Source organism: Anas platyrhynchos, chromosome 13 (assembly GCF_047663525.1).
Source record: "Anas platyrhynchos isolate ZD024472 breed Pekin duck chromosome 13, IASCAAS_PekinDuck_T2T, whole genome shotgun sequence".
Lineage (NCBI taxonomy): Eukaryota > Metazoa > Chordata > Aves > Anseriformes > Anatidae > Anas > Anas platyrhynchos.
The window spans coordinates 593,510-616,069 of NC_092599.1; the positions used below are offsets into that span (position 1 = coordinate 593,510).

The window sequence follows — 22,560 nt, forward strand, 5'->3', positions numbered from 1 at the left end:
AGGCTCTGTCAGGCTGCAAGGAACATTGCTGTACAGAAGTATGCCAGATTCCTCCTGATGTTCATGTTTAATTTCCCATGTTAATGAATGTACTTTTGTATTGTTGCTGAGCGTTGCGCACGCATGTACCCATCGGCACAGCTATGCTTGTGCCCCAGCCTTCTGAACAGTGACTAAGTCTCTGCCCGTGCTATAAAATGCTGGCATAGCCTTTTGGTGGTAGTTCACAACCTGCACTGCTTGGTGTAAAGTTGGATGGGGTACATGGGGGCTGACAATCACAGCTCATCCCCCCCCCAAAATTGCGCATGGTTGCCTCCAGCTGCAATGTCCGCCTTCCTGCCTGCATTGCCATGTGGCCCGAGTCCGAGGGTTTCTGGGCAGCCTCTGAGAGGCTCGGAGAAGAGGTGCTGCAGGCATCCAGGAGCAGTGGGCCTGAGCACCGTGTGGGGTTGTAGAGCCAGGGACGTTGGGGGGTTCGTTACCCCAGGGTCCCTGCAGAGCCTGCCCCATCTGTGCTGCCACCAGGTTTGGTTTGCTGACATGGATTTCTCTCCCTTTCCCCAGGAGACAGTTGGCGAGCCATTCTTCCTGTTAATCTGTGCCATCAAGCAGCAGATTAACAAAGGCTCTATCGATGCCATCACGGGGAAAGCCAGGTACACCCTCAACGAGGAGTGGCTCCTGCGGGAAAACATTGAGGCGAAGCCGAGGGTGAGTATCCCACCCCAGCAGGGTGTGGTGAGGTAGCTGTGCCCGTGGGGGGCTCGTGCCCACACACGTGTGGTACCCGTGTGAGTTACGCACTTGTGTGGGCACCTCGCTGGTGCCTGGGCTCCTGGCTGTGGAGCAAGGCTTGTAGTGACTGCTTGTTTTCATGTCCAGCCTGTGGTGGTTGCTGATGTGGTTAGATTAGAGGTGGAGGGGGGGCAGGAAAATTTGTTCTGCCATGTTCAGATTGTTGAAGGAACCAGATTACCACTCCCAGCAAATCAGGGTCTTCACTACCAGTGAGAAGGTGCTGGCTATGGCCTCGCACCCTGGGCTGCGTGCAGGGTGTCACCACATGGTGCTGAAAAGCGGTTCTGCAAATTGCTTCCTGCAGCAACCAGGCAGAGCAGGGCTGTGTGTGTGAAGGACTTCATTCCCTTCACTGCCTGACACATAATTCAGCAGACGCCTTTCCAGAGCCTGGGTCAAATGCTGCTTTCAATTACCTGGCATAAATCTGGAGCAGCTTCACTGAAGTCAGTGGGTTACCCCAGATGTGCATCACTGTAACTCAGAGCAGGTTCAAGCTCCACAGCCTCTCAGATTCCTGTTACCAATTGACCTGTAAATTTACAGCACAGACCAAGAGAGGTTAGCAGCAGGACGCAAAGTATTATCTTTCTCAGCAGAAATGGTAACTTCATAAGTCTGCGCAAGGGAAGTACAGCTGCTTCCTACTTTGCAAGAAAAGAAGCAAAAGTATGAGCAGTGTGTGTTGGAGGAAGGCAAGCATCTGCAGGGCTAACTCACTGGCAATCCCCTGCATTGCTGGTAACCAAACCTCTGCTTTAAAAAACACCCACACAGTATACAAAGTGAAAAATCATCTTCATTTAATGTTATGGCAAAAATCAGACTTCATCTGTGCGTTCATGTTGTCATCACCAAGGGTGCTGGGTGTGTCCTGATATTAGAAAGAAGTGTTTGCAAAGGAACCGATAGGCTGTGAGAATCCCAGCCATCCATCTCTCATTTACCGTATGTCCTTCTAAGAGGCAGCTGTGCCTAGATACAACAATGCTCCTGGCCTCTGCACAGCGTCCTGACCTGGGCTTGCAAATGAGGCAGCCAGCTGGCTTCAGAACTGCACTCACAGCTAACCAAACACACAGAGTGGCCCTCTGCTCGTACACACCGAGGAGAGGAGGACAGAAGCAGGAGGCAGCACTGAGGCAGCCTTGGGGTGAAGTCCCCAGCGGGCAGGTGGGCAGCGCTGTGCTCATGACCTTTGGGTCTGCAGATCCTGTGCGAGGAGATGTCTGTGCTCTGCATTCTTCTCCCTTGAGTGGCATGGGAGCATCTACCAAAGAGGAGAGGATTTTTTGTGGGAAGAGAGTGACTCTGGTTGCCGTGCAGCTTTCTGCTGTGACTATAGCAGACTCAGGGCGCCCTTGAGGTCTGAGTGGTATCTGCAGCAGCCCACAGCCCCTTGCAGCTGATGATCCCGCTGTTCAGTTACCTTCTCCAACAGGTTGTTGCATGCTGAGGGTGTTGAATACCTGAGCGGCACCAGACCCAGTATGCAGTGTGCTTAAAGCTTGTTTAAACAGCAGCTTGGCCAGTTGCACCAGGGAGAGGCAGGGCAATGAGCCTTAGCAGCCCCATCAGTCGCTGGTCAGAGCCAGGAAGCTGAGAACATGGCCGGTGGCAGGGGCTGAACTTCCCTCCCACCACACAGGTCTCTGCGCACCGGGGCTAAGGCCCATGAGTAAGGCAGCATGAAAGGAGAGGGTGCAGCGCTGCTCCCCACGCCCCCCTGGCTCCGTCCATAAATTCAGTCATAAATTAGCACTTTTCACTAGCAGTAAAATATAGCTGACCACCTCTGCTCAGCCTGACTTCCAGCAGCGCAGCGCCCAGCGGGCAGCTGCAAGAGCCTTGTGGGTGCTGCAGCGCCGCGTGTCCGTGAGAGCCAGCAGAGCTGGGCAGGTTGCGCTCCTCACTCCTCGCTTGGCCTCTGCCCGCAGAACCTCAACGTCTCTTTCCAAGGCTGTGGGATGGACTCCCTGAGCGTCAGGGCCATGGACACAGACACACTCAGCCAAGTGAAAGAGAAGATCCTGGAGGCCTTCTGCAAGAACGTCCCCTACTCCCAGTGGCCGAGGGTGGAAGACGTTGACCTTGGTAAGGAACGGCTGCGTTGGACAGGCCAGCCCTTACCGGCGGGTGGAGGAGCTGATGTTGCACACGAGCTCTTGGTGTCTGTCGGAGGGTGCTGGGTGGAGTAGCACTGGGAGAGGGCAGGCTCAAGACGCCTTTTCCTGAGGAATACGTGATGGGACCAGATCCTGGTGGGCAGGAGGGAACTGTGTGACTGGAAAGGAGCTTTAGGAAAGCCCAGGGTGAGCAGAGGGGTGCTTGGACTTGTGTCCTTTGAAGCCCATACTGGTAAACCCCAGAAGTGGTATTCTCTAAAACACTCTTGGGTCTGCACATGGCTCATTAATATGTGTCTCTCCATAAGCAGCCAAAAATGAGCTCATGGGCTCCTATCTGTCCATGGGTTCAGCTGTGTCATTAATCTACCAGTGGACAGCTCCTCCTCCCAGAACTTAAGAAGAATCCAAGCCCAATACTGTGAAGAGAAAACCATGCTGGCCTCAGTGCCACCACACCACACAACAGGCTGTGGAGATGCAGGCTGGCTGGCGCCAGGAATTCAGCACAGTCGGTGCCGGGGGAGTCTTCCTGGGAGAACGCGCTGGGCTGGAGCAGTGCCAGGGCCACGCTCCTCTCCCTGGTGCTCGTGGCACGTCCCCGGGCCATGACTGGCTCTGCCCCACTGACCACCACCGACCTTTGGTAGCCCCGTGCACATCCCCACAGTGTGTCACCCGCGCAGTGCAGCGCGAGGCAGGTCCCTCACGGCCCCCAAGGGACCAGGCAGGGACAGGGACTGGGGAGAGGCGCTCCTTGCCAGTCCTGCTGAGCAGAGTCCTTGTCACCTCTCCCAGGGCCATCCTGCCCAGCATTAGTGCAGAGATCCCCAGCTTTGGGCTTCTCCCTGGAGGTGGCTGAAGCATGCCTGCTTTAGCTGCAGAGAGCCCCGGAGGCCTTTGCAGTGGTGGATGTGTGCTGCCTGGCACAGCGCCCGCCAGGAGCCCTCGGTCCTGCTGCGCCAGCCTCCTCCGGGCTGGGCACTCACTTCTCCCCTCTGTCTGCTCAGAGTGGTTTGCCACCAGCACCGACAGCTACATCCTGCGGGACCTCGACGACACCTCGGTGGTTGAGGATGGCAGGAAGAAGCTCAACACATTAGCACATTACAAGGTAAACCTGCCAGCGCTGCAGAAAAGCTTTGCTTCCTTGCAGCCTGCCTGGCCTCGGGGGCGAGCGGCAGTTCCTCCTCCAAAAACAGGATTATCAGAAACACGCAGGAAGGTTGCCATAGCTCCAAGAGAGCTTCCGGGGAATAGACATCTGCCCTGGCGAGAAGCTCGTTAATATTGCAACACACTGAAACTAATTAAACACTCTTCATGCAAAACAAGTTATTACTGACAACAGAAAGAGGAGGAAAAAAAAAAAGCTCCTATTCCCAGTGGCCACCAGCTTGGCTGATTAGTATCATTCGGCTCTTGATCCATGCCCCTTCTGAAATCACTAGCACAATTGTCACTGCCTGCCCTGAGAGCAGAGGCTAGGGATGCCACTGAGAAGAAGCCAAAAATTTGGGAAATGTGGTAAACCAAACTGTGCTCTTGAGTAGTTTTCCTTTAAAACTAAACAAAACCAGAAAATTTTATTTGATTTCCCCATTCCTTGATATGCTTGGAAGCATAATCCTCACTGCTCTGTAACAATGCATGGAAAATCAAAAATGGAACTGAGTGCCTATTAATGTTATTATTTGTGTAACACCACTGCCACAGAGCCCCACTTCTGGCTCAGTGCCCTGCTGTGCCGAGAGCCAGATGCAGAACAAAGGGATGGTCCCAGCCCCAGCGAGTCCTCAGCCTGCACTGAGGTTCCTTCTCACTCTCTGGGAAAAGGCAAAGCAGTGTCTGCACAGCCCAACACTCTTTTTTAGATTACCTGGTGTCGATGTGCCAAAAATTTATCTTGGATACATGCCTGATTCCCACCATTTGAGAATGCCCCAATCTTGTATTTGCCCTTAAAAAAGCCTTTCCCAGTAGGGCAGTGCCATTATTACCAGTTCCCATGCAGGGGAGCAGGGGCAGGGCGGTCGCAGGGGTGTGCTCGTGGCAGAGTAGCCGCTGCACCAGCATCCCCAGGCTCCGGGAGCTGCCTGGGTCCATCCCTGGCTGGCAGGGAGGTGCTGCCAGGGCGCTGTCATCATTAAAGGTCTGCTCACCCCTTCCTCTGCAGATCCCCGAAGGGGCGTCACTGGCCATGAGCTTGTCGGACAAGAAGGATGCCACGCTGAGCAGAGGTAAGAGCTCCCTTCTCCCCTGCTGCTGGTGGCGGGGCAGAGGCACGTGTGTGCATGGAGGGGCGTCTGGGAGGTGAGGCTGAGCTGGCTGCCGGGCCCCTTGGTGTTGGCAGCCCCTGCAGAGCGCCGTTTCCCAGAGGTGTGGGGCAGAGCTGGGCATCGCTCAGCTCTGTGTCTGGAGGACACTGAGTGTGACACTGCCGAGGGCGGGTCTTTGCATGTGCCTGTAGGTTTGTCTGCCTTTTTAAGGCTTGTCTGTCACTTGCAAAGATGGAAAAATCGACTGGGTTTTTGTGCCTCCTCTAGCTCTGTGGGAGACATTAAGGGCTGAGAAGTACGCATTTCTGAGACACACATTGCGGGAGATAAAAGTTTATGTTGTTTGCTTTGTTGTGTTTAAGTTGCTGATGTCGTGTTTGTGTTCCTGGTTTAAAAAACTGTTAGCCTGTATCTTCCTCTCTCTGTTTGCCCAACCTTTAAGCTAAATGCGTTTGAACCTTCCTTCTCACATGCTTGTTGGAGGTTTGCATTAAATCTGTGCTAACACAGTGAAAGAAAAGCAAGAATCTGAAACCACAGGACTGAAAATCCCTTTCTCTCCCATGCTCAGTTTATTGCCAGCATACACCTATGTTTCAGGCTGCACAGAAAGTCAAAACAGGCAGAAAGAGACAAAAATTCGCATTAGAAAAAGAATTTCAACCACTCTGTCTCTTAGGCCATCTGCACACAGTCCGTCTCTGTGGGATTCCCTTTGCCTGTTAGCCTGAGGACAGGCGGCCAGGCTGTGGCTGCCTGGGGACAAACACTGGGAGCCATAGCAGGCCATCGTGGCATGTGGGCACCCGGCACAGGGGCGGCATGCAGGAGAGGCCCTGTGCTAATCCTGCTCACACCCTCTTAGGGTCCTCCTGCAACACCCCTTGGGAGACTTAAAGCACCCCTTAAAGTGCTTCCTGAGGTTCTCACCTGCCCCCCAAGAAGGCAGTAAATAAACACTGCCAAAACCAAGAACAGTGCTGAAACACCAGCTGGGCGTCTGGACCTCTTGTGGAAAGCAAGCACACGTCCTGACACAATGTGTGCAGGCAGGTTTCGGTCTGGGTCCCCAGGCTAAGCTGCTGTCTCTCTTGTTCTTCGCAGTGAAGGATCTGGACACTGAGAAGTACTTCCATTTAGTGAGTATCTTGCTCCCTGAGCTGCTGAGCTTCGTGGCTGGCTGTGGGGGCAGCGTGTGGCGCGGTGTCTGCAGCGGGTGGGCACGGTGCTGCCAGCTCCTTGCTGCGCATGGTGGCTCTGGGCTCCCCGCACCGCGTGGCCAGGACTGTCGGCAGCCTGAGAAACATCGGGAGCAAAGGCAACCCGCAAGGCTGTGTGTGTGCGGCCATCTCTCTCTTCACCTGCGTTTAAGTCTCTGGGCTCTTATTTTTTATTGTGTGTGATGAAAGAAGAGCATATCTTCGCAGCCTCTCTGATATTAACTTAATTCATCTCTGTGGGCTGAACCATCAGATGTGATGAACAGGCTGTGTCAGTGGTCGTTAGTTTTCTTCAGAGAGGCCCAAAAAGGAGCAGAAAGGTTATCTGTAGAAAAGCTTTAGTACTATGGGACATAATAATAAATTACCAAGACAGCAAAGTAATTATTGTGGCCTGATCCAGCTGTCAGCAGCCACGGAGAGTTCAGAAGTGCAATCTGAGCATGGAGCGGTGCCACCAGGTACGTTCTGCACAGCCTTGGTCAAGTCACTTAGCAGGGGCTGCTGGCACTCTGCCTGCTTCCCAGGGCTGGGGAGATTTATTAGTTCCTGCTTGTGCACCACTCTGGAAGTACAAAGTGCTAAATGTTATTAAAAGCTGTTATGAAAAAAAAGCGTTAAGGACAACAACAGGATTGTAGAGCTGTTTTTCTCTGCTAAAGTTTCCATGCTGAGTACTAACACACAATGCACACGCACGTGCACATGCATACATACACACAGGAGCAAGGAGGGAGGAGGGACAGGAAACTGAATGTGCACATATGAAACAATGCCAAGATGTACTTAAATGGCTTGCTAGGTCATTAGAGAGCAGTAATTAACTGACCTGACCTGTGGAATATTTATTTTTGTTTTTAAAAAGCCCAGGGTAGGAATATTGGCTGATTGTTCTTGCACTTTTTTTTCCAAATCTAAGAAAAGCTGCTTTCCATGGAAGCCTTGTTCTTGTTTCTGGGAACCTAAACTGCAGCCACACAGGAATACTTCACAGAGAGCAGGAAGGCAAACAGACTAACTTGCAAAGTGAGATTGATTGTTTCATTTTCTTTGTCTAGATTGAGGGAGGCAGCAAAGAGAGCAAGAGAAACAAATGTCAGAAAAACTGAATATTATGAATTACTTTTCTGAAGCCATATAAGGGTGTATTTATAACAAGTAACTGCTTTTTAATTGGATTGTATATGCAGTTGAAATTCTATAGTTAAATGAAAATTCAGTGTGACACTTCCGGGGAGGAGCATTCTGAACATATGTTTTATATTGGACCAGGTTCTTCCAACTGATGAATCAGTTGAACATAAGAAGTCCCACAGACAGAGCCATAGGAAGAAAGTCCTACCGGAGATCTACCTGACCAGGCTGCTCTCTACAAAGGTAGGAGGTGGGAACACTGATGCTTACAGCAAGTGGGAGTGTTGATTGTGGCCTGTAGCAAGAAGACTGACCTAAGACAGGAGTGCTGCAGAGCCAGTCACGTTCAAGGGGCTTTGGGATTCATCTGTCCTGAATGTTCAGAGAGGCTTCAGCAAGGCTGCTGGGCTCCACTGGCTCTTTGGTTCCCTCTAGCTCTGCAGCTCTCCCTCTGAGAGTAGCACAGCTGTGTGAAGCCCCACATCGTCTCCCCAAGTGCAAGTCTGGGGTCTCTAGACATGAAATGGATGCTGACCACCCTGGGGCTCCCAGTGCTCAATTCAGACCTGAACCCATCTCCTCATTGAGTGATCCTGCTGGGAAAGGGAATGGAGATGCTCAGCTCTGCAAGCAGGAGGAATGTCTGTGCGATCTTAATTCAGATTTGAACTTGCCCACTCGCTGTGAGTGCTTAGCTCCAGCAGTTGGGCTCCCAGCCCATCTTTAATCCCAGCATGATGCTTCACTGGAGCAGAGATCACAAGAATGGCCAGCAGTCTCCAGTCTTTTTTGTATTTACTGTGCAGAACAATCGCAGATGTGAGATCCTCACAGTAAGAAAGAAAACCTCTATGCCAAAAGAAATTAAACCCAAATGCAAGCTAATTATATCACTATGCACAAACAAACCTTTCTCTCCTTGCTTTAGCATCCCCTTCCTCTTGGGACTTATCCAACTGGCAGCAAAGTATTTCCCCTTGTGTGTAGCAGTCACAGTTCTCACACCATTTTGGGGCTCAGGTGCTGCTGCTTTCTGCAGGCTCGATTGTGTGTGCTTGTCCCACAGGGCACACTGCAGAAGTTCCTGGACGACTTGTTCAAAGCCATTCTCAGTATCCGAGATGACAAGCCGCCTGTGGCCGTGAAGTATTTCTTTGACTTCCTAGAGGAGCAAGCAGAGAAAAGAGGGATCACCGATCCTGACACTATGCACATCTGGAAGACCAACAGGTTTGGAAGACAAGACCTCTTCTTTGTTTCCTTACATCTCTCAGAGCAGCAGCTGCAAACCTTTGGTGCCCTGGATTAACCATTAGGCTTCTAGAAGCAGAACCAATGAGGAACTTGGAAAACAGGGAAAGGCTGAAAAATGAGCCCATATGAGTGGGTTCGGAGAGCTTTGAACAAATGCAGAGCTCGGGGAGCAGAGACCTGGAAGAGGAGGCATAGTCAGATAAAGGGCAGAAGGAATAGGCACAGTAATACAAATAGTTAAAAGAAACAGAGGAGGGATGGGATGACTGGAGACAGCAGTGGCATAAATTCTAAGCAATAAAGAGATAGATTTCAAAATCTAGATAAAGAGATAGATTTCAAAAATCACATCAGGTCTTAAAACATCACAGTGATTTTAAAATCAGCATATTTGGCTCTTTTTCATTTGATTTTTGTCTTTTCAGCCCTTTGGGGCAATTTCTTCCTGATATCTCTGTAACCAAGCTGAGACTCCAGGCCATGCACAGGACTGCAGGCTGCTGGTGCTGCATTCTGCTGGTATCACAGCACCAGGACCAGCCAGGAGTGGTGCTGAGGAATGTGATGAGCAGCAGAAATGGCATGAGGGGAGCCAAAGTGAAGGGGGAGAATAGAGCAGAGCAGAAACCGTGAGGAGAGGCTCTGCACTTCTGAGGCTGCAGGGACAGCAACTTTTCCCATCCCAACATGTGAAAATTAAAAACCAATTTGGCAGGGATAGCAGGCATGTAGACACAACACGTGAACTACAGATTTGCCTAGCCTTCATTACCTTTAATTAGCAGTAGAACAAAGACGTATAGCAGCTTTTACTCTTCAGCTGCTGAGGAGGGATGGTAGGCAGGGCGAGTGATATGCTGAAACTGTGTGGCAGCCAAACGAGCACTGAAATAACCAGAGAAGAAAATGATGAGAGAGCGGAAAAAATACATATGAAGTGTATTTCATGGGGCCAGGCTTACCATCAGAACCAGATGATAGTTACTGTCAGAGAAAATGGAAAAGGAGCTGACACCATCGCTACAAAAAAAAGTCAGCAAGTAAGGAAGCCTGGTACAAAAGCCCCATGCAGCCAGTGCTGCTCTTGGCGCACGGCTGGCTCAGCAAGCTGCTGAAGGAGCAGGGTGTGTGCTCACCTGGTTAAGGCTGTACATAAAGTCTCCTCTCCATGGCTTGTACCTCAGCCTGAGCAAGGGTCTCTTCAGGGTTAGGACGTGTGCCTGCCCGTCCAGCTAGGCAGGGGAATGTACGCTGCCAGGATTTGAATAAATAACAGAGCCTGGCTCCTCCTTTTTTTCCTCTCTTGTATTCAAGTTCTATCATCTTTCCTGCATTTCCTCTCCTCTCCCTGTGGAGTAAAAAATTCACCCGGTGTGTTCCTGTCTTGTTTCCTTTACAGCCTACCTCTGAGGTTTTGGGTCAACATCCTGAAGAACCCCCAGTTTGTCTTTGACATTGACAAGACAGACCACATTGACGCCTGTCTCTCTGTGATAGCCCAGGCCTTCATCGACGCCTGCTCCCTGTCTGACCTGCAGCTGGGCAAGGTACAGTCCAGAGGGGACAGCCCCTTCCTGCTCCGGCAGTCATAGACACAAAATAATATGGATGGAAAGGGACTGTCAGAGGTCACCTGGCCCAAACCTGTCCTCAGAAGCTGAGCTGACTGTGGGTTACCTGCTGAGAGGATGAGTTGACCTCTCCTGCCTTCCCAACTGCTTTGTTCAGGCTTGAGCTTAAAATTTGCACCCCTCTGCCAGAAGCGGAGGTCAGGGAATGTGAACACCCTGCAAGATGGGCAAAGAGCAAAGGCCCCCAGCCTGGAAAACTTGGAGGACAGAGGCCCAGCCGTTGCTGAGTGGCCATGCATGCTGTCCCACAGCTCTAGAACACCCAGCGTGCACAACCTCTGTAGGGCCACCCCTAAGGCCAAGCTGGAGCATTTGTGAAGGGCGGGCTGCGGCGGCACAGCCCCAGCCTGGCTCGGACGCGGAGGCACAGGGCTTGCCTGGTGCCATCCTGTCGATGCCGTCCATCAGCCCATGGGAAGCACTGGCGGGTGCTGCCATAGCCCACCCCTGGAGCACTCGGTGCCGTGGCGCAGGCCCCTGGCCGCAGCACTGCCAGCACACGCCGGTCACCCCGTGCCCCGAGCCAACGGGCGGCCCTGCAGGCTGGGAGGCAGCGCGCATGCTCGCTGCTCTCGCTCTGTCTTGGCTGTGTGGTGCTGACATTTGAAACTTCCCAACACAAAAAGTTTTATTAGCAAATGCTGTAAATCATCTCTTGCCGTCCCCCCGCCCCAGAAGCTGGGTGTGTGACGTAGAGGGGACCCGACAGCGGGAGACGTGCGCTGCTCAGTGCATCCCCCAGACCGAGAGTGACGGGAAGCCTCTACTGGGAGAGATTAATACTGGAGGAAGATCTAATGAGCTCTTGATTTTTTGTTTGTTTGGGTTTTGGACATTTTTTAGCAAGTGTTACGAAACACCTACAATTTGTCCTTGTCAAGCTGTGGATGAGGGGAAGAGGGGTCAGCTGGAGTCAGACACCAGATGGAAACATTTTTCGGCAGTACAATAGCATAAGTGAAGGAGCTGTTGAGTAATGTGTGGAGAATAAATCCTCAGCATAAAATCCAGCTTGCTTATACACACAGTATATCACTGAATTATCCAGGCTGGGTTCTTCCTCTAGTTACAGGGTGTTCAGTAGTGTTACTTCTGATACTGCGAATGAGAGAGCAGACTCTGTACATCTGCAGTGTGCAATATGCTAATAAATCACTCTCAATCTCTTTGTAATACAGAGTGGACAAACCATACACAAATTAAAAATAACTTAAAGAAACGGCAACATGGGATTCTTCTGTTTCCAAAGGAAAAAAAAAAAAAAAGTTGTAAGCAGACTGTGTAACTTGGCTATCCTGCTGTAATGCCTTGTCATTGGGTTTGAAAATAAACTGCTGTGGGATCTGGTGCTGCAGCCTGGTGCTCCTGCAGCATTAGCCATCCCACATACTGCACCAGCGGCTTGCAGTTACCCCTGGCTTCCTTATTTACTGCCTGATACAGCTGGAGGTGCTGTCTCCATGGCTAAAGCCCTGCCAGGCTTGTTTTGTCTGCAGATCCTTCCTCCCCCTCTCCACCTGTCAGAGCACCAGGGAGCAGTCCCCACAGAGTGTCAGGGCAATGGGACACCTTGATCTTACTCCCCTCCCTGTCCCAGAGCCTGGGGCTCTTTTTCCCTTTGGGATACAATGCTGGCGTCTGCCAGGTTCATTCCCAGGGTAATGATGTCAGTGGGGCAGCATTGCCTTGAGGTTAGAATCATTCATGCTTGTGTTTTCAAAGAGTGCGAGTGGGGTTACGCCATTATGGGTACAACCCGCTCATGTGGCTGGGAGGTTGAGACTACTTTGTCCAAGCTGACATTAATCAAGAAAACTCAGTATTTTCTGTTAATTACTTTACATGCACTCAATATAGGTCAGGCAGGCTGGGTTAGTCAATGCAAAATAAATCAAAGCTACATTAAAAATCCAAGAGCAACATTTCAACTGACAAAGTTCAGCTTGTACGAGAGCTTTGTTCTTTGGTTTAAATCAAGCTGGCTGCTCAAGAGACCAGAGTAAATGCATTCAAAAGCCCATCCCTCATTACCAATTTCCACATGTGATGCCACGGAGCACAAGTGTATTATCTAACATAGTCATGTTACACGTATCTGCAGAGTATTACCTGGCAGCAAACTGCCTCAGGCACACATTTGAGCTTGCCCTTGCTGCAAATTAAAATACATTCACTTAGACTATCTTCACTGGTACAGAAGCTAACCAGTTTTTAGCTCATGACAGGGAGATGGGCAGTGGGCAGCCACATGCGGAGGGTCGGTGCTGTGGTTCTGCAAGCAGGTGGTATCTGTCCGCAGCACCTCGATGTGTGTGTGCAAGCACTGCTGTCATTAGCAGGGCTGTGCCTCGGTGCTGTCCACCATGCTCCTGTTTGTGTAAAGCCAGGCACAAAGACAAAGCTGTTTCCTGAACCCAGCTGTAGCTGAAGGCCCTGTCTGATAGCCAACACTTCAGCCAGACAAACAGGGTAAGGAGTTCTCGGCCAGAAGCAATATGCTGCCTGATTCCAGTATCTCATTCTCACTCTAGGACTCCCCAACCAATAAACTACTTTACGCCAAGGAGATCCCGGAGTACAGGAAGATCGTGCAGCGATACTACAAGCAAATCCACGACATGCCGCCGCTCAGCGAGCAGGAGATGAACGCGCACCTTGCAGAGGAGTCACGGGTAAGAGTCGCTGGGCTGCTGGGGCTCGGTGCGTGCGCTGCCTCTCCGCACCACGGGCTGCGTGCCCAGGGGCAGCGAGCCTGCTGCGGCTGGCAGCACGAGCCGGGCACGGGCAGGGAGGCTGCAGGCAGCTCCTGCTTAGATAGACGTTGGAGGGAGCAAACGAGAAAGGATATTTTGCCTCAAATTTCCAGGCACAAACTTCATCTGACCTAATTCCAAGCATCTTTAATTACTGCCAGAGCTGCAGTAAACATCCATGAGTTTGCTTGAAACTAACTAGCTTTGGCACTGGTGGGAATTTAAAGCAAAATTCGGTGCCAAAGAGCCAGGAAGTTTGGAAGAGGATCTCTGCCATCTCCCAGCCCCCAGCCAGCTGTCCCCCAGGCCGCCGAGTGCCAGGGCTGGCCCCAAGTGCCAGGCTGCCCGCTGGCAGCCAGCCCTGGCAGGTGGCCGGGCAAGGGATGCCGGCCCTGGTACCAGCTACGGGAGCTGGCAGCCGTGCTCCGGATCTGAGCCCTGCCAGCACCGCGCCATGGCTTCCTCAACATCCAGCCATCTCACCACGGCGTTTCAGCTCCAGCCACTGAGCAGGCTTTTTCCCTGGGTGCTCTACCCACCTCTGATGCTGTCCCATCCTTTGAAATGTCTTTGAGCGCTGATGGGTAAACAGGGCTATCAGCTATGGTCATTTAAGGCTGACTTTAAAAAGACTAAGACCATTTCTGATGTAAGCAAATACAGCTTCCTTAAAGGAGGAAGGCAGAAGCCCAGCTGCATCAATTCCACTGTAATAAAAATAGCCAGTCTAAACCTTCTTTTAATCTAGTTAATGCCTGCTGATTGGACTTGAACGCACTTGCTGCATCAGGATAACATACCTCCCCCCCTTTGTTTTGTCTTTCTAAAGAAATATCGGAATGAATTCAACACCAATGTTGCCATGGCTGAGATATACAAATATGCCAAGAGATACCGCTCCCAGGTAAGTGGGTCTGGCTGTACTGGGGCCTCAGATTACCCGCGGAGGAAATAACAAGCAGCATTTTGTAACCAAGCAGGCAGATGCCTGCATCCAGTCCCACAGAACAGGGATTATCTTTCTTTGCATAATCCAGTACACATATGTAATACACACACACAGATGTACTTTCTATCCCATCCCTTGGTTGATGACTTCGTAAAAGAAAAGGCCAGCTCTTCCCAGCCAATTTTAACAGTGCTTGGCTGGGGGGACTGAGGCAGGGCTGACTGATGCGTAGTCCTGCCGATGCAGGAGGCAGAGCACGCTGGTACAGTCCACACCCACGATAACTCAGCGCCCACCACTCCCACCACCACCAGCCCTGGCTGGTTCCGGACCCCACCACACCCTGCCCTGCAGGGCCAGCTCTGCACCGTGAGGTTCGTTACAGGGGTTGTTGGTTACATTTTGGCCCTCCACCTCGGTACAAGAGCAGGGACTCAGCTGAGCCCTAGCGCTCCTGGAGGGCGCGGGGGCCACGCTGAGTGCAGGGGCTGTGCCCCAGGGCTGGCGTCCCCTGCCCCAGCTGGGATTCAGGCTTAATAGGGCTGGCCAGGGAGCAGGGCAGGGACGGGGACCCTGACACTGCCTCACCTCTCACATGCCCACCTCTCCTGCAGATCGTGGCTGCCCTGGACGCCAACCCCACGACGAAGCGCACCCAGCTCCAGCACAAGTTTGAGCAAGTGATTGCGCTCATGGAGGACAACATCTACGAGTGCTGCAGCGAAGCCTAGGCTGACTGCAGCCTGGGAAGTGACCTCTAGAGTGCACTGCTGTAGGGAACCTCCTTTGACCGTGGATATACGTTGGGCCACATCCGTCAGGGTCATTCTCAAACCAGCCTTGTGGCAGGGGTGAGCCTGGCCTGCGGCTGAAGTGCTCCCTCACGTAACAAGAAGCCACAAGACACCTTTATGAGCAGCTAGAAAACCCTCCGATCGGCACTGTGGCACCCATAATTTATTTGCTGTTGCAAGCCAGAAATGGAAACATGACACTTGTGGCAAGCTCAGTTCACCACTTCCCTCTAATCAGCTCCTGAGCAGTCGTCAGCTCCCTGCATCCCCGTTTGTGATTCCTCAAGGACAAGAGACCAGGCTGCAGAAGCCATAACAACAGATGCAAAGCTAAAGGGTAGCCTAAGGGAGTAATGAGCAGAGATGGCAAAGGCTATCAGAATAATGGCAGAGCTCCCTTCCCTCCACACCATCCCTCTGACATCCATGGTTTTCTGACACCAGGGACTATCAGTCGTTCACTATCTGCTGCATTCTGTGTATTTTTGTGCCTTTTAATTTTTGTACTGTATGTGTAAACATAACCACTCCTTCTTCTGAGATTTGGGCAACACAGGAAACTCGGGGCTGATACAAAGCAGTTGCTTCCTAAGTAGCTAAGGCATGCTGAAAGCACTTTATCTCCTAACAGAAACAGCTGTTTGCTAGCTGGAGGGAGTGCATTGCATGTTAGTGTGGGAAAGGCTCTTCCCCCTTCCCCAGGTTCCCAGACCTGTCTGCACAGCGGAGTGGAGTTTGCAGGAGGGTAGGCAAATATCCACTAACGATTCACCCTTCAGCCAGCTGGTCACAAGCATCATTTCTGCCTGGGAGAAGACTAGATGTAAGTGGGTGAAGGGAAGGACTTCTGCCTCTTGCTCTGCTCTCCCAGCCTGACTGGCTGCGCACAGCTATGGCGCTTACTTAAGCTCATGTCTACAGTCCCCTGGCAGAGCAGAACTGAGCCGCACCCAGGACAGCATCCAGGTAGCATCTTCCCTCCCTTTGCCACACACACTCCAGTATCTCCCTGTAATCACCACCTGAAACATGTCAGTGCTACAGAGGTGTATTCCCAAAGCAGCTTGTTCTGCTTGCCTCGGACACAGTACATGGTTATCAAAGAGCAACCAAGAGAGCAGTTTTGCTACGTGTTGTCTTTTTTTTCAGTCCGTAAAGGCAAGGGACTAAACCTCAGCCCCATGACAGCACGATGTTTTTGCTCACACAAGCCAGCAGAGCAGGTCACATGTAACACAAGCCGCAAACAAAAGTAGAAAGTGTCACGCTCCTGGTTACACTGGTGTCAGCAAACAGGGTCTTGCTGCAGAGACAAATAGAACTTGTTCAAGACCAGAAACTTCACTGCCATCATGTGGGATCTGTGCTGGGGCAGACCCGCCCCATCCCAGCCTGGTGGCACACTTTCCTTTCTGCTAGCAACTTCTTTTCTGCAGCCAGGGGAGCTGTGACCACTCCAATCTTCTCCAGCATCATTCAGGCCCCTCTTTAAAGGCTGGACCACACGTGTGAAGCCAGCATTCCCATGCAGGCAAAGGCAACCTGCCCATGAAAGCTAAACCCAGCTGTAGTTAGGCACCATGTTTTCAAACTGCCAAATAGAAAAAGAAAAAAAAGTTACTACCTCACTCCAGGCAGGGTCTTAAGGTGAGCCTCCGTTACTCATCCAGCTGGCAAGGATGCAACCTGGTATTAGATGACCTTGGTCCACCAGAACTCCTCCTGGGTGACTCACTGCCATGGACAGGTGGCCCCCATCCCCTCATTTCCAGTAATGCCACATTTGTTAGAAATTTGAACATCAGATTGTGTATGTGTATATAGATATCTATTTTAAAACAAATGATAGAATTTATCCAGTATGTTAAAAGGGGGTAGGGAGGGGAGGGAAAGGGGAAGAACAGATTTTTTTTGTTGTTTGTTTTTTTTAAAAAAAGAAACTACAGAAAAAGTACATACACTGTGGAGGTTTCAATGTTTTTGCTGAGGATGTGGCTTCAGAATAGAAACTAAGAATGTAGCTGGGCTACATTTTATTTTGAAACTGATTTCACAAAAAAAAAATCTTGATTTTTTTTTTCTCTAGAAACTGTGAATAGTTACCAGAGATATAGGCAGGCCCAGCACAGGGAAGGCAAGGGTGAGAAGGATCTCACCAGAGAGCGTGGAGCTTGAGAACGTGGAGCTTGGCTGGAGGTGGAAAAAGGGCCATGGAGCAGTAGCCCCATGTTACAAGAAAAGGATACAGATGAGCCAGTAATGAGTATAGTTTGCCTCCAGATGATGTGACTGGGCTGCATTTTGGGGCCTATTGCTTTATTTAATTTTTTCCAAAGCAAAAAAAAAAAATATGAAAAAAATGAAAAAAAGTAGTTGCTACAACCATTTTAAAGAAACAACTTTAACAGAGCAGATGCTTGAGGGTTTGTAGTGTTGCCTTGAACCCGAGCCCTTTGTAACATGTTTTTAAACTTTGGCATGTGTTGTGGGTGTAGTGCCCTTACCTGCTGTGTAGTGGAAGTGGCAGACTCTTGGAAAAGCCTATCTTTGTAATAAAACAAGGTGCTGAAACCCTGTATAGTGACATTTCTGCCCATCTGCACATAAAGGACCCCAGACACTGAGAAACACACCAAGGTCAGGCTGCTATCCTTTGCCCAAAGTCCCTCTCTTCCCACACTCCTCCACAGCCCATGCAAGCCACTACCCTGACCCAACCTAGAAACACGGGCAGGAGGGCAGCTGGTGGGTCAGTTTTGCAATACAACACCCACAGTTCTCGGGGCTGGCAGCTCAGCTAACGACCACCTTGTTTCCATGAGACACGTTTTAACCCTTCTGGTCTGCAGCAGTTATTACTCCTGCGTTGTTGATACCACATGTTCCACCAGGACAGGTGCTGCTGTGGGAGGTAGAAAATCCCTGCGAGGACTCAACTCCACACCCACACAAATCACACGTAAAGACCAGTAGCACCACACTGATTCCTGGGGCTGGACATCCTTACCTCTGCCAGGTGCTGTCAGCCCACAAAGCTGCATCTTCTCCCAGCACTGGCGAGCCCAGTGTGCTCTGCACCACCACTGATGTCCTCGAGGCTTCTGGCTTCAGCACCGTGAAAGCAGCCCCAGCCTGCAGGTCTCGATAATCATGCCACTGCTAAAATCCTCTCACTTCTGCCTCCTCCCCACTAAAAGCTGCTCTTTCCAGACACCAGAGAGATTTTCTTTTCCCACTAAAAAGTTGATTCTTAGTAAAGCTAAATCCAGGCATTTAATGATTTGCTCTCTCAGAAGGAGAGTCATGTTTGACATTCAGTGCCTGGTGAGAGAGGATGCAGCTCCTGCCCTGTTCTGCTGCAGGACATTTCCATGCTAATGAGCAGTGTTTTGTGAGGTTAACCATCACCAAAAGAGCAGCTGAGCCCTTCTTCGTTATTATTGAAGCATCCTCTGCCCTGTCCCTGGGGAACAGGGGTTCAGTTTCATTAAAGATGCATCAACATGGCCAAGGTTGAAGTTTAAAAAGTAGTTAGTTTGCTCAGCTCTTGCTTAAGCCCCAAAGCAAGGCCAGAAGCCTTGGAGGGCATTGGCAAGGCCAGCTGAAGATTAGCAAAATCCTCTTTAGGAAGAGTTTTACTTCCACTTATTTTCTCCTGCCCAGGAGGACTGTAACCCTTTGCATTATCAGGCTGACCTTCAGAAGGGCTATGTTCTCTGCAGAGCAAGAGAAATTTGGGCATTTGAAACTCTTAAATGGAAGTTTTCATACTTGGACCAACTTACTAGAAGCTAGTAAGGCTGAGAGGTGAGTACTGCTCACAGACAGAACAAGAACAAACAATTCCACACCCTGCTGTAAACACCCCAAGTATCTTTAAGCCCAAAAACACTTCTGTCTTTTCTCTTACCGTGGCTAAAAAAACAGCAGCCCCTCCTGCTGCTAGGGACCCTTGTCCACAGCACGCACCCACACCTCCTGCCCTGGCACTCCTGTAATCCAAGCTCAGCCAGGCATTAGCACAAGGGCAGCTGGTAGGGCATGAAGCTGGACGCCTACCCCACTCCAAGGCTGTGGGTGCTGTGGCCCCACATCAGCAGAGCTGGAGAAGCCCGAGCTTCCCAGTGTTCACCGGTGCCACCACCATGCCCCATGGCATCCCAGTGCCCCTGACTGGGCCATCACCTGATACTGGAGCTTACCACCAGCCTGCACACATGCAGCACCCCCCAAAGCCACCCCTGCACTGCTGGCTGGCCAGATAGGGGCTTCCCAGGAGCCCAACTACTATGTACTGCTCCAACCAGCAGCCGGGGACGTGGAGATGCACAGGACACCTCATGGGAGCTGGCAGCTGCAGCACCAGCTCATGTCCACTCCGTGAGCCCGTGTGCTGCCCCATCCCACTTGGGATGAGGCCAGGAGCAGGCTGGGATCCACGCTTACCCTGGGCTGGGGAATGCTGGCCTTGGGAGACAGGGGCACAGGAGCAGGGCAGTAGTCACACTGTTTCATGATGAGTGAAGCAGCTTTATTAGTAGCAGGTGAACACAGAGTTAAAACCTGTCCTGGAGACTAAAACCAACTCAGATGCCATGGGTCTGGGCTCAGAGTGGCACAGTGCTGCACTGCCAGAGACCTGGGACCCCTAGCGCACCTCCTTGCCCACATGGCAAGCGATGCCTCCTACGGCGCAGACTCCCCCTGGCCAGCACCTCGGGCTGCCTGGGGTTTCCTTGTCTTGCCTTTAGCCCCCTTCTTCTTTGGGGCAGCTTCCTGAGCTTCCCCAGGCACCTTCCCCTTAGTCTTGCCTGCTGGGGCCTTTCTGGTCCCCTTTGCCCCAGCACCCATAGGGCGGTCACCATCATTCCCTCCCTTGTCCTTGTCAGCCAGAGCTGCGCGAGGTGCTGACTGCCCTTTGGCAGGGGCCCGAGCGGCCTTTGCTCCATCGCTCCTGGGCTTCGCTGCTGCTGGTGCCGGCTGGGCCTGGAGAGGAGAGAGCACCTAGCACCTCAGGCTGCTGCCATGCTGTGAGTCAGCAGCCTGAGCATAGCACTGGCACCCCACAGGGCCATACTCACATCTGCAGGCTTCGTCCTTGGCTTCTGCTTCGCAGCTTTTGGCTTCTGCTTTGTGGCTTTTGGCTTCTCCTCAGCAGTACCTGTGGAGAAGGGGGCAGCGAATCAACACAGGCAGGGGCCTCTCAGCAGGGTCAGGGTGCTTGTGACACCACCAGCCCGTTACCTGGTCCTCCTTCGCTCTCCAGCACCGCAGGGACCCGGGTGGCCTTGGCAGCTCGTTTGCGCCCTGGCTTTGGGGCCTGTTCTCCAGTGGGATCTGCCTGGCCCGGCGGCTGCTTCTGCCGCAGCTTTTCAGGTGCCAGCTAGGTGCAAGGAACAGCAGTGGGGTTGGGCAGCACCTCAGCCCCAACCCTGCAGCTTGGGGCCCAGCAGCCCCCACTCACCTTGAAGCGGCCAGTGGCCCCCAGGGCAGAGGAGTTATGGGGCCGCACCAGGTCCCCACGGCTCAGCCCCTTGGCCAACGCCTGCTTCAGCAGGTATTTGAGGCGCACAGGGTCCACGGCAGGGTACTTGGCCAGGATGAAGCGTTTGATGGTGACGACGGAGGCACCCTTCGTCCCATCCTGTGCCCGCAGCGCCTCAATAACCATGTTCAGTGTCGGCGGATGCCGCCGGCCACGAGCAATCTGACTAGACAACCGGGCAGCACCAGCAGCTTTATCTGTGAGGGAAGCAAGAGAGGCATCATGAGATGAAAGCGCTCACAGCCCCAAGGCCTGCAAGTCCCCTGAAAGCAGACAGGCATCACCATGCTCATCTCCACAGCATCGCAGCAGCCAGAGCCAACAGTGCCCAAGCCCTGCAGCACCCAGAGATCCCTTACGTGTCTGAGGCTCCATGACAGTGTGCAACAGCCCAAAGCCTCAGGCCCAACAGTCCCAGCTCTGTTTACAGCACTACTGACCCTGGTCACAGGTTTACCTCACTTCCAGCTAATTTATCTGATTAGCACCATAACTGCAGGGTCTGGTTGGCAGCTGCTAACTGCTCTGGTCCCCGCCCAGGGGGAGCAGGTGGCTGTGAGGCCAAGTACTCATGCCCAGATCTTTGTGAGGGGCTGGCGGGTGAAGGGCCATGTCTCAGCAGATGTTTTGGAGAGGGATGAGAGACGGGGGGCTTGCAGGGTGAAGGCTGTGACCACGCAGTGCAAAGGCACCCACCCCACTGCTGGGGGGTGGGATGGCCGTGTACTGGCAGCACACACCATGGGCTGGATGGGGAACCTGGCATGTCTGCTGGGGCCCTTTGTGCACAACAGCCCTGCAGGGAAGCAGGGTCTGCACAGCACAGGGAGCCCAGTAATGGGAGGGAGAATTAACCCCCAAATTAACCCCCAAACGAGAGGAGGAAAATTAAGACTTAATTTGTTAGCTGGCTAAAGCAGGAGGAGCAACCCTCCTGCAGTAGCCTCAGGTGTGTGGTCATGAGTGGGATGCCACATGCCCATGCTCACCACATCCTGCTGTGTTCAGGGGAGAGAGCACCCAGCCCTATGCAGGGGCAGCCCTGTGTCCCCTCCATGTCCCCTTCATGCCAGCTCTTGGCACAGCAACTGCGCTGGGGAGAACATTGTCCCATGGGCAAGGGACAAGCTGAGCCTTTGACCATCCAGGTCCCCAAGGCTCCCAGGGCACTTCTGTGTCATGGCTGTGTTTAAGTTAATTCATCCTGTGATTACTGTGATTTTCCCTGCTGTTTCAGTGGGGTGAGACATTTGTGCTACTTTCTGTTCTCCATGTGCTCATGGGGTGAGCGTGTCTAATTCACTAAAACAGCTCTTTGGTGCAGGAACAGCATGAATATCTTCACCCTGGAGACCGCTGTGTTTCTCCAGAGCATGCTGTGTCGGTCCCTTGCTCCTTACAAAAAAGTCAGGAGCTTTTTGTGTGTGTCGTCTGTGAAAGTCCCTGGGGAGCTGCAAACTTGTGGAAGGACTGGGATCATGTGTCAGCAGCGTGGGTTCATGTCCTGATGCAGCAGACGTGCTACTGCACCAATGAACATCAAAACTCAGCCCAGACAGACCTCCTCCATCGAGGGCTGCACCCACCTGCTGAGCCTGGGGCTGGGTTCTGGCAGTGGACTGAGGCGCCAGCAGGAGCCTGGCCTGGAGCAGGGTTCTGGAAAAGGCCTGTGCCCAAGTCCCATGCGCCTGGCTCTTCCCAGACCAGCACGGCTAACCCTTTCCCTCATCCATTTTCAGTCAATTTCTGAATTCCCCAGGAAGGAGGCCATGGGGGTGGCGGAAGGCCACAGGGTCCTGCACCGCAGCAGGGCTGCGTTCGCTTCCTGCAACCACCTTCTCCTCACAGATCTGACCATCACCTCTCTGGCAGGGGCATCTCCGTGATGCCCCCCGCACCCATCGGGCGGGCAGAGGGGCCTCAGGCTCTCGCTGGCCCCAGCAGCAGGAGCCGTAGGGCTGGGCGCGATGTGGGGCGACAGCCTGTGGGCTGGGAGAGCCGCGGTGCCAAGCACCACACGGCTCCTATGGAGACTGCCTTGTCAGGCAGCAAACAAACACCAAACCCTTCCTCC

The 22,560-nt window shown here is 52.4% G+C and overlaps 2 protein-coding genes and 1 long non-coding RNA gene across 4 annotated transcripts in view; 1 reads left to right on the forward strand and 2 right to left on the reverse strand.

Annotated features, from left to right (window-relative positions):
* The window catches only part of PLXND1 (plexin D1), an 80,523-nt gene extending 63,011 nt beyond the window's left edge, over positions 1–17,512 (forward strand). The window contains exons 26-36 of the mRNA XM_027467956.3: positions 568–714; positions 2,739–2,895; positions 3,938–4,041; positions 5,104–5,167; positions 6,311–6,345; positions 7,699–7,803; positions 8,627–8,790; positions 10,214–10,361; positions 12,977–13,117; positions 14,028–14,102; positions 14,762–17,512. Coding sequence (XP_027323757.3) covers positions 568–714; positions 2,739–2,895; positions 3,938–4,041; positions 5,104–5,167; positions 6,311–6,345; positions 7,699–7,803; positions 8,627–8,790; positions 10,214–10,361; positions 12,977–13,117; positions 14,028–14,102; positions 14,762–14,878 — 1,257 coding nt within the window. The 3' untranslated portion in view covers positions 14,879–17,512. The remainder of the gene's footprint in view (positions 1–567; positions 715–2,738; positions 2,896–3,937; positions 4,042–5,103; positions 5,168–6,310; positions 6,346–7,698; positions 7,804–8,626; positions 8,791–10,213; positions 10,362–12,976; positions 13,118–14,027; positions 14,103–14,761) is intronic.
* On the reverse strand, positions 5,760–8,633 carry LOC119718270 (uncharacterized). The gene is made up of 2 exons (XR_005269126.2): positions 8,470–8,633; positions 5,760–6,991 (listed from the first exon to the last, which is right to left on the reverse strand). It is a non-coding gene; the product is annotated as an uncharacterized lncRNA (long non-coding RNA).
* A 1,938-nt stretch (positions 17,513–19,450) lies between the features above and the next one.
* On the reverse strand, positions 19,451–21,405 carry H1-8 (H1.8 linker histone). 2 transcript variants are annotated; one of them, XM_013092554.5, is made up of 5 exons: positions 20,846–21,405; positions 20,406–20,683; positions 20,186–20,324; positions 20,023–20,102; positions 19,451–19,945 (listed from the first exon to the last, which is right to left on the reverse strand). In XM_013092554.5, the coding sequence occupies exons 1-5, from the start codon at positions 20,859–20,861 to the stop codon at positions 19,628–19,630; spliced, it is 831 nt and encodes a 276-aa protein (XP_012948008.4). In that variant the 5' UTR covers positions 20,862–21,405; the 3' UTR covers positions 19,451–19,627. The 2 variants fall into 2 exon arrangements, with proteins under 2 accessions (XP_012948008.4, XP_005012132.5); XM_005012075.6 differs by having other exon boundaries at positions 19,451–19,927; positions 20,846–21,399.
* Between the last annotated feature and the right edge of the window lie 1,155 nt (positions 21,406–22,560).

Excerpts from the sequence above, each read along its gene's own strand:
- H1-8 (XM_013092554.5), bottom strand. Across the intron at positions 20,103-20,185 it reads GGAGAGCGAAGGAGGACCAG|GTACTGCTGAGGAGAAGCCA; the intron begins GTAACGGGCTGG and ends CCTTCTCCACAG. Across the intron at positions 19,946-20,022 it reads CAAGGACGAAGCCTGCAGAT|GTGCTCTCTCCTCTCCAGGC; the intron begins GTGAGTATGGCC and ends CTGAGGTGCTAG.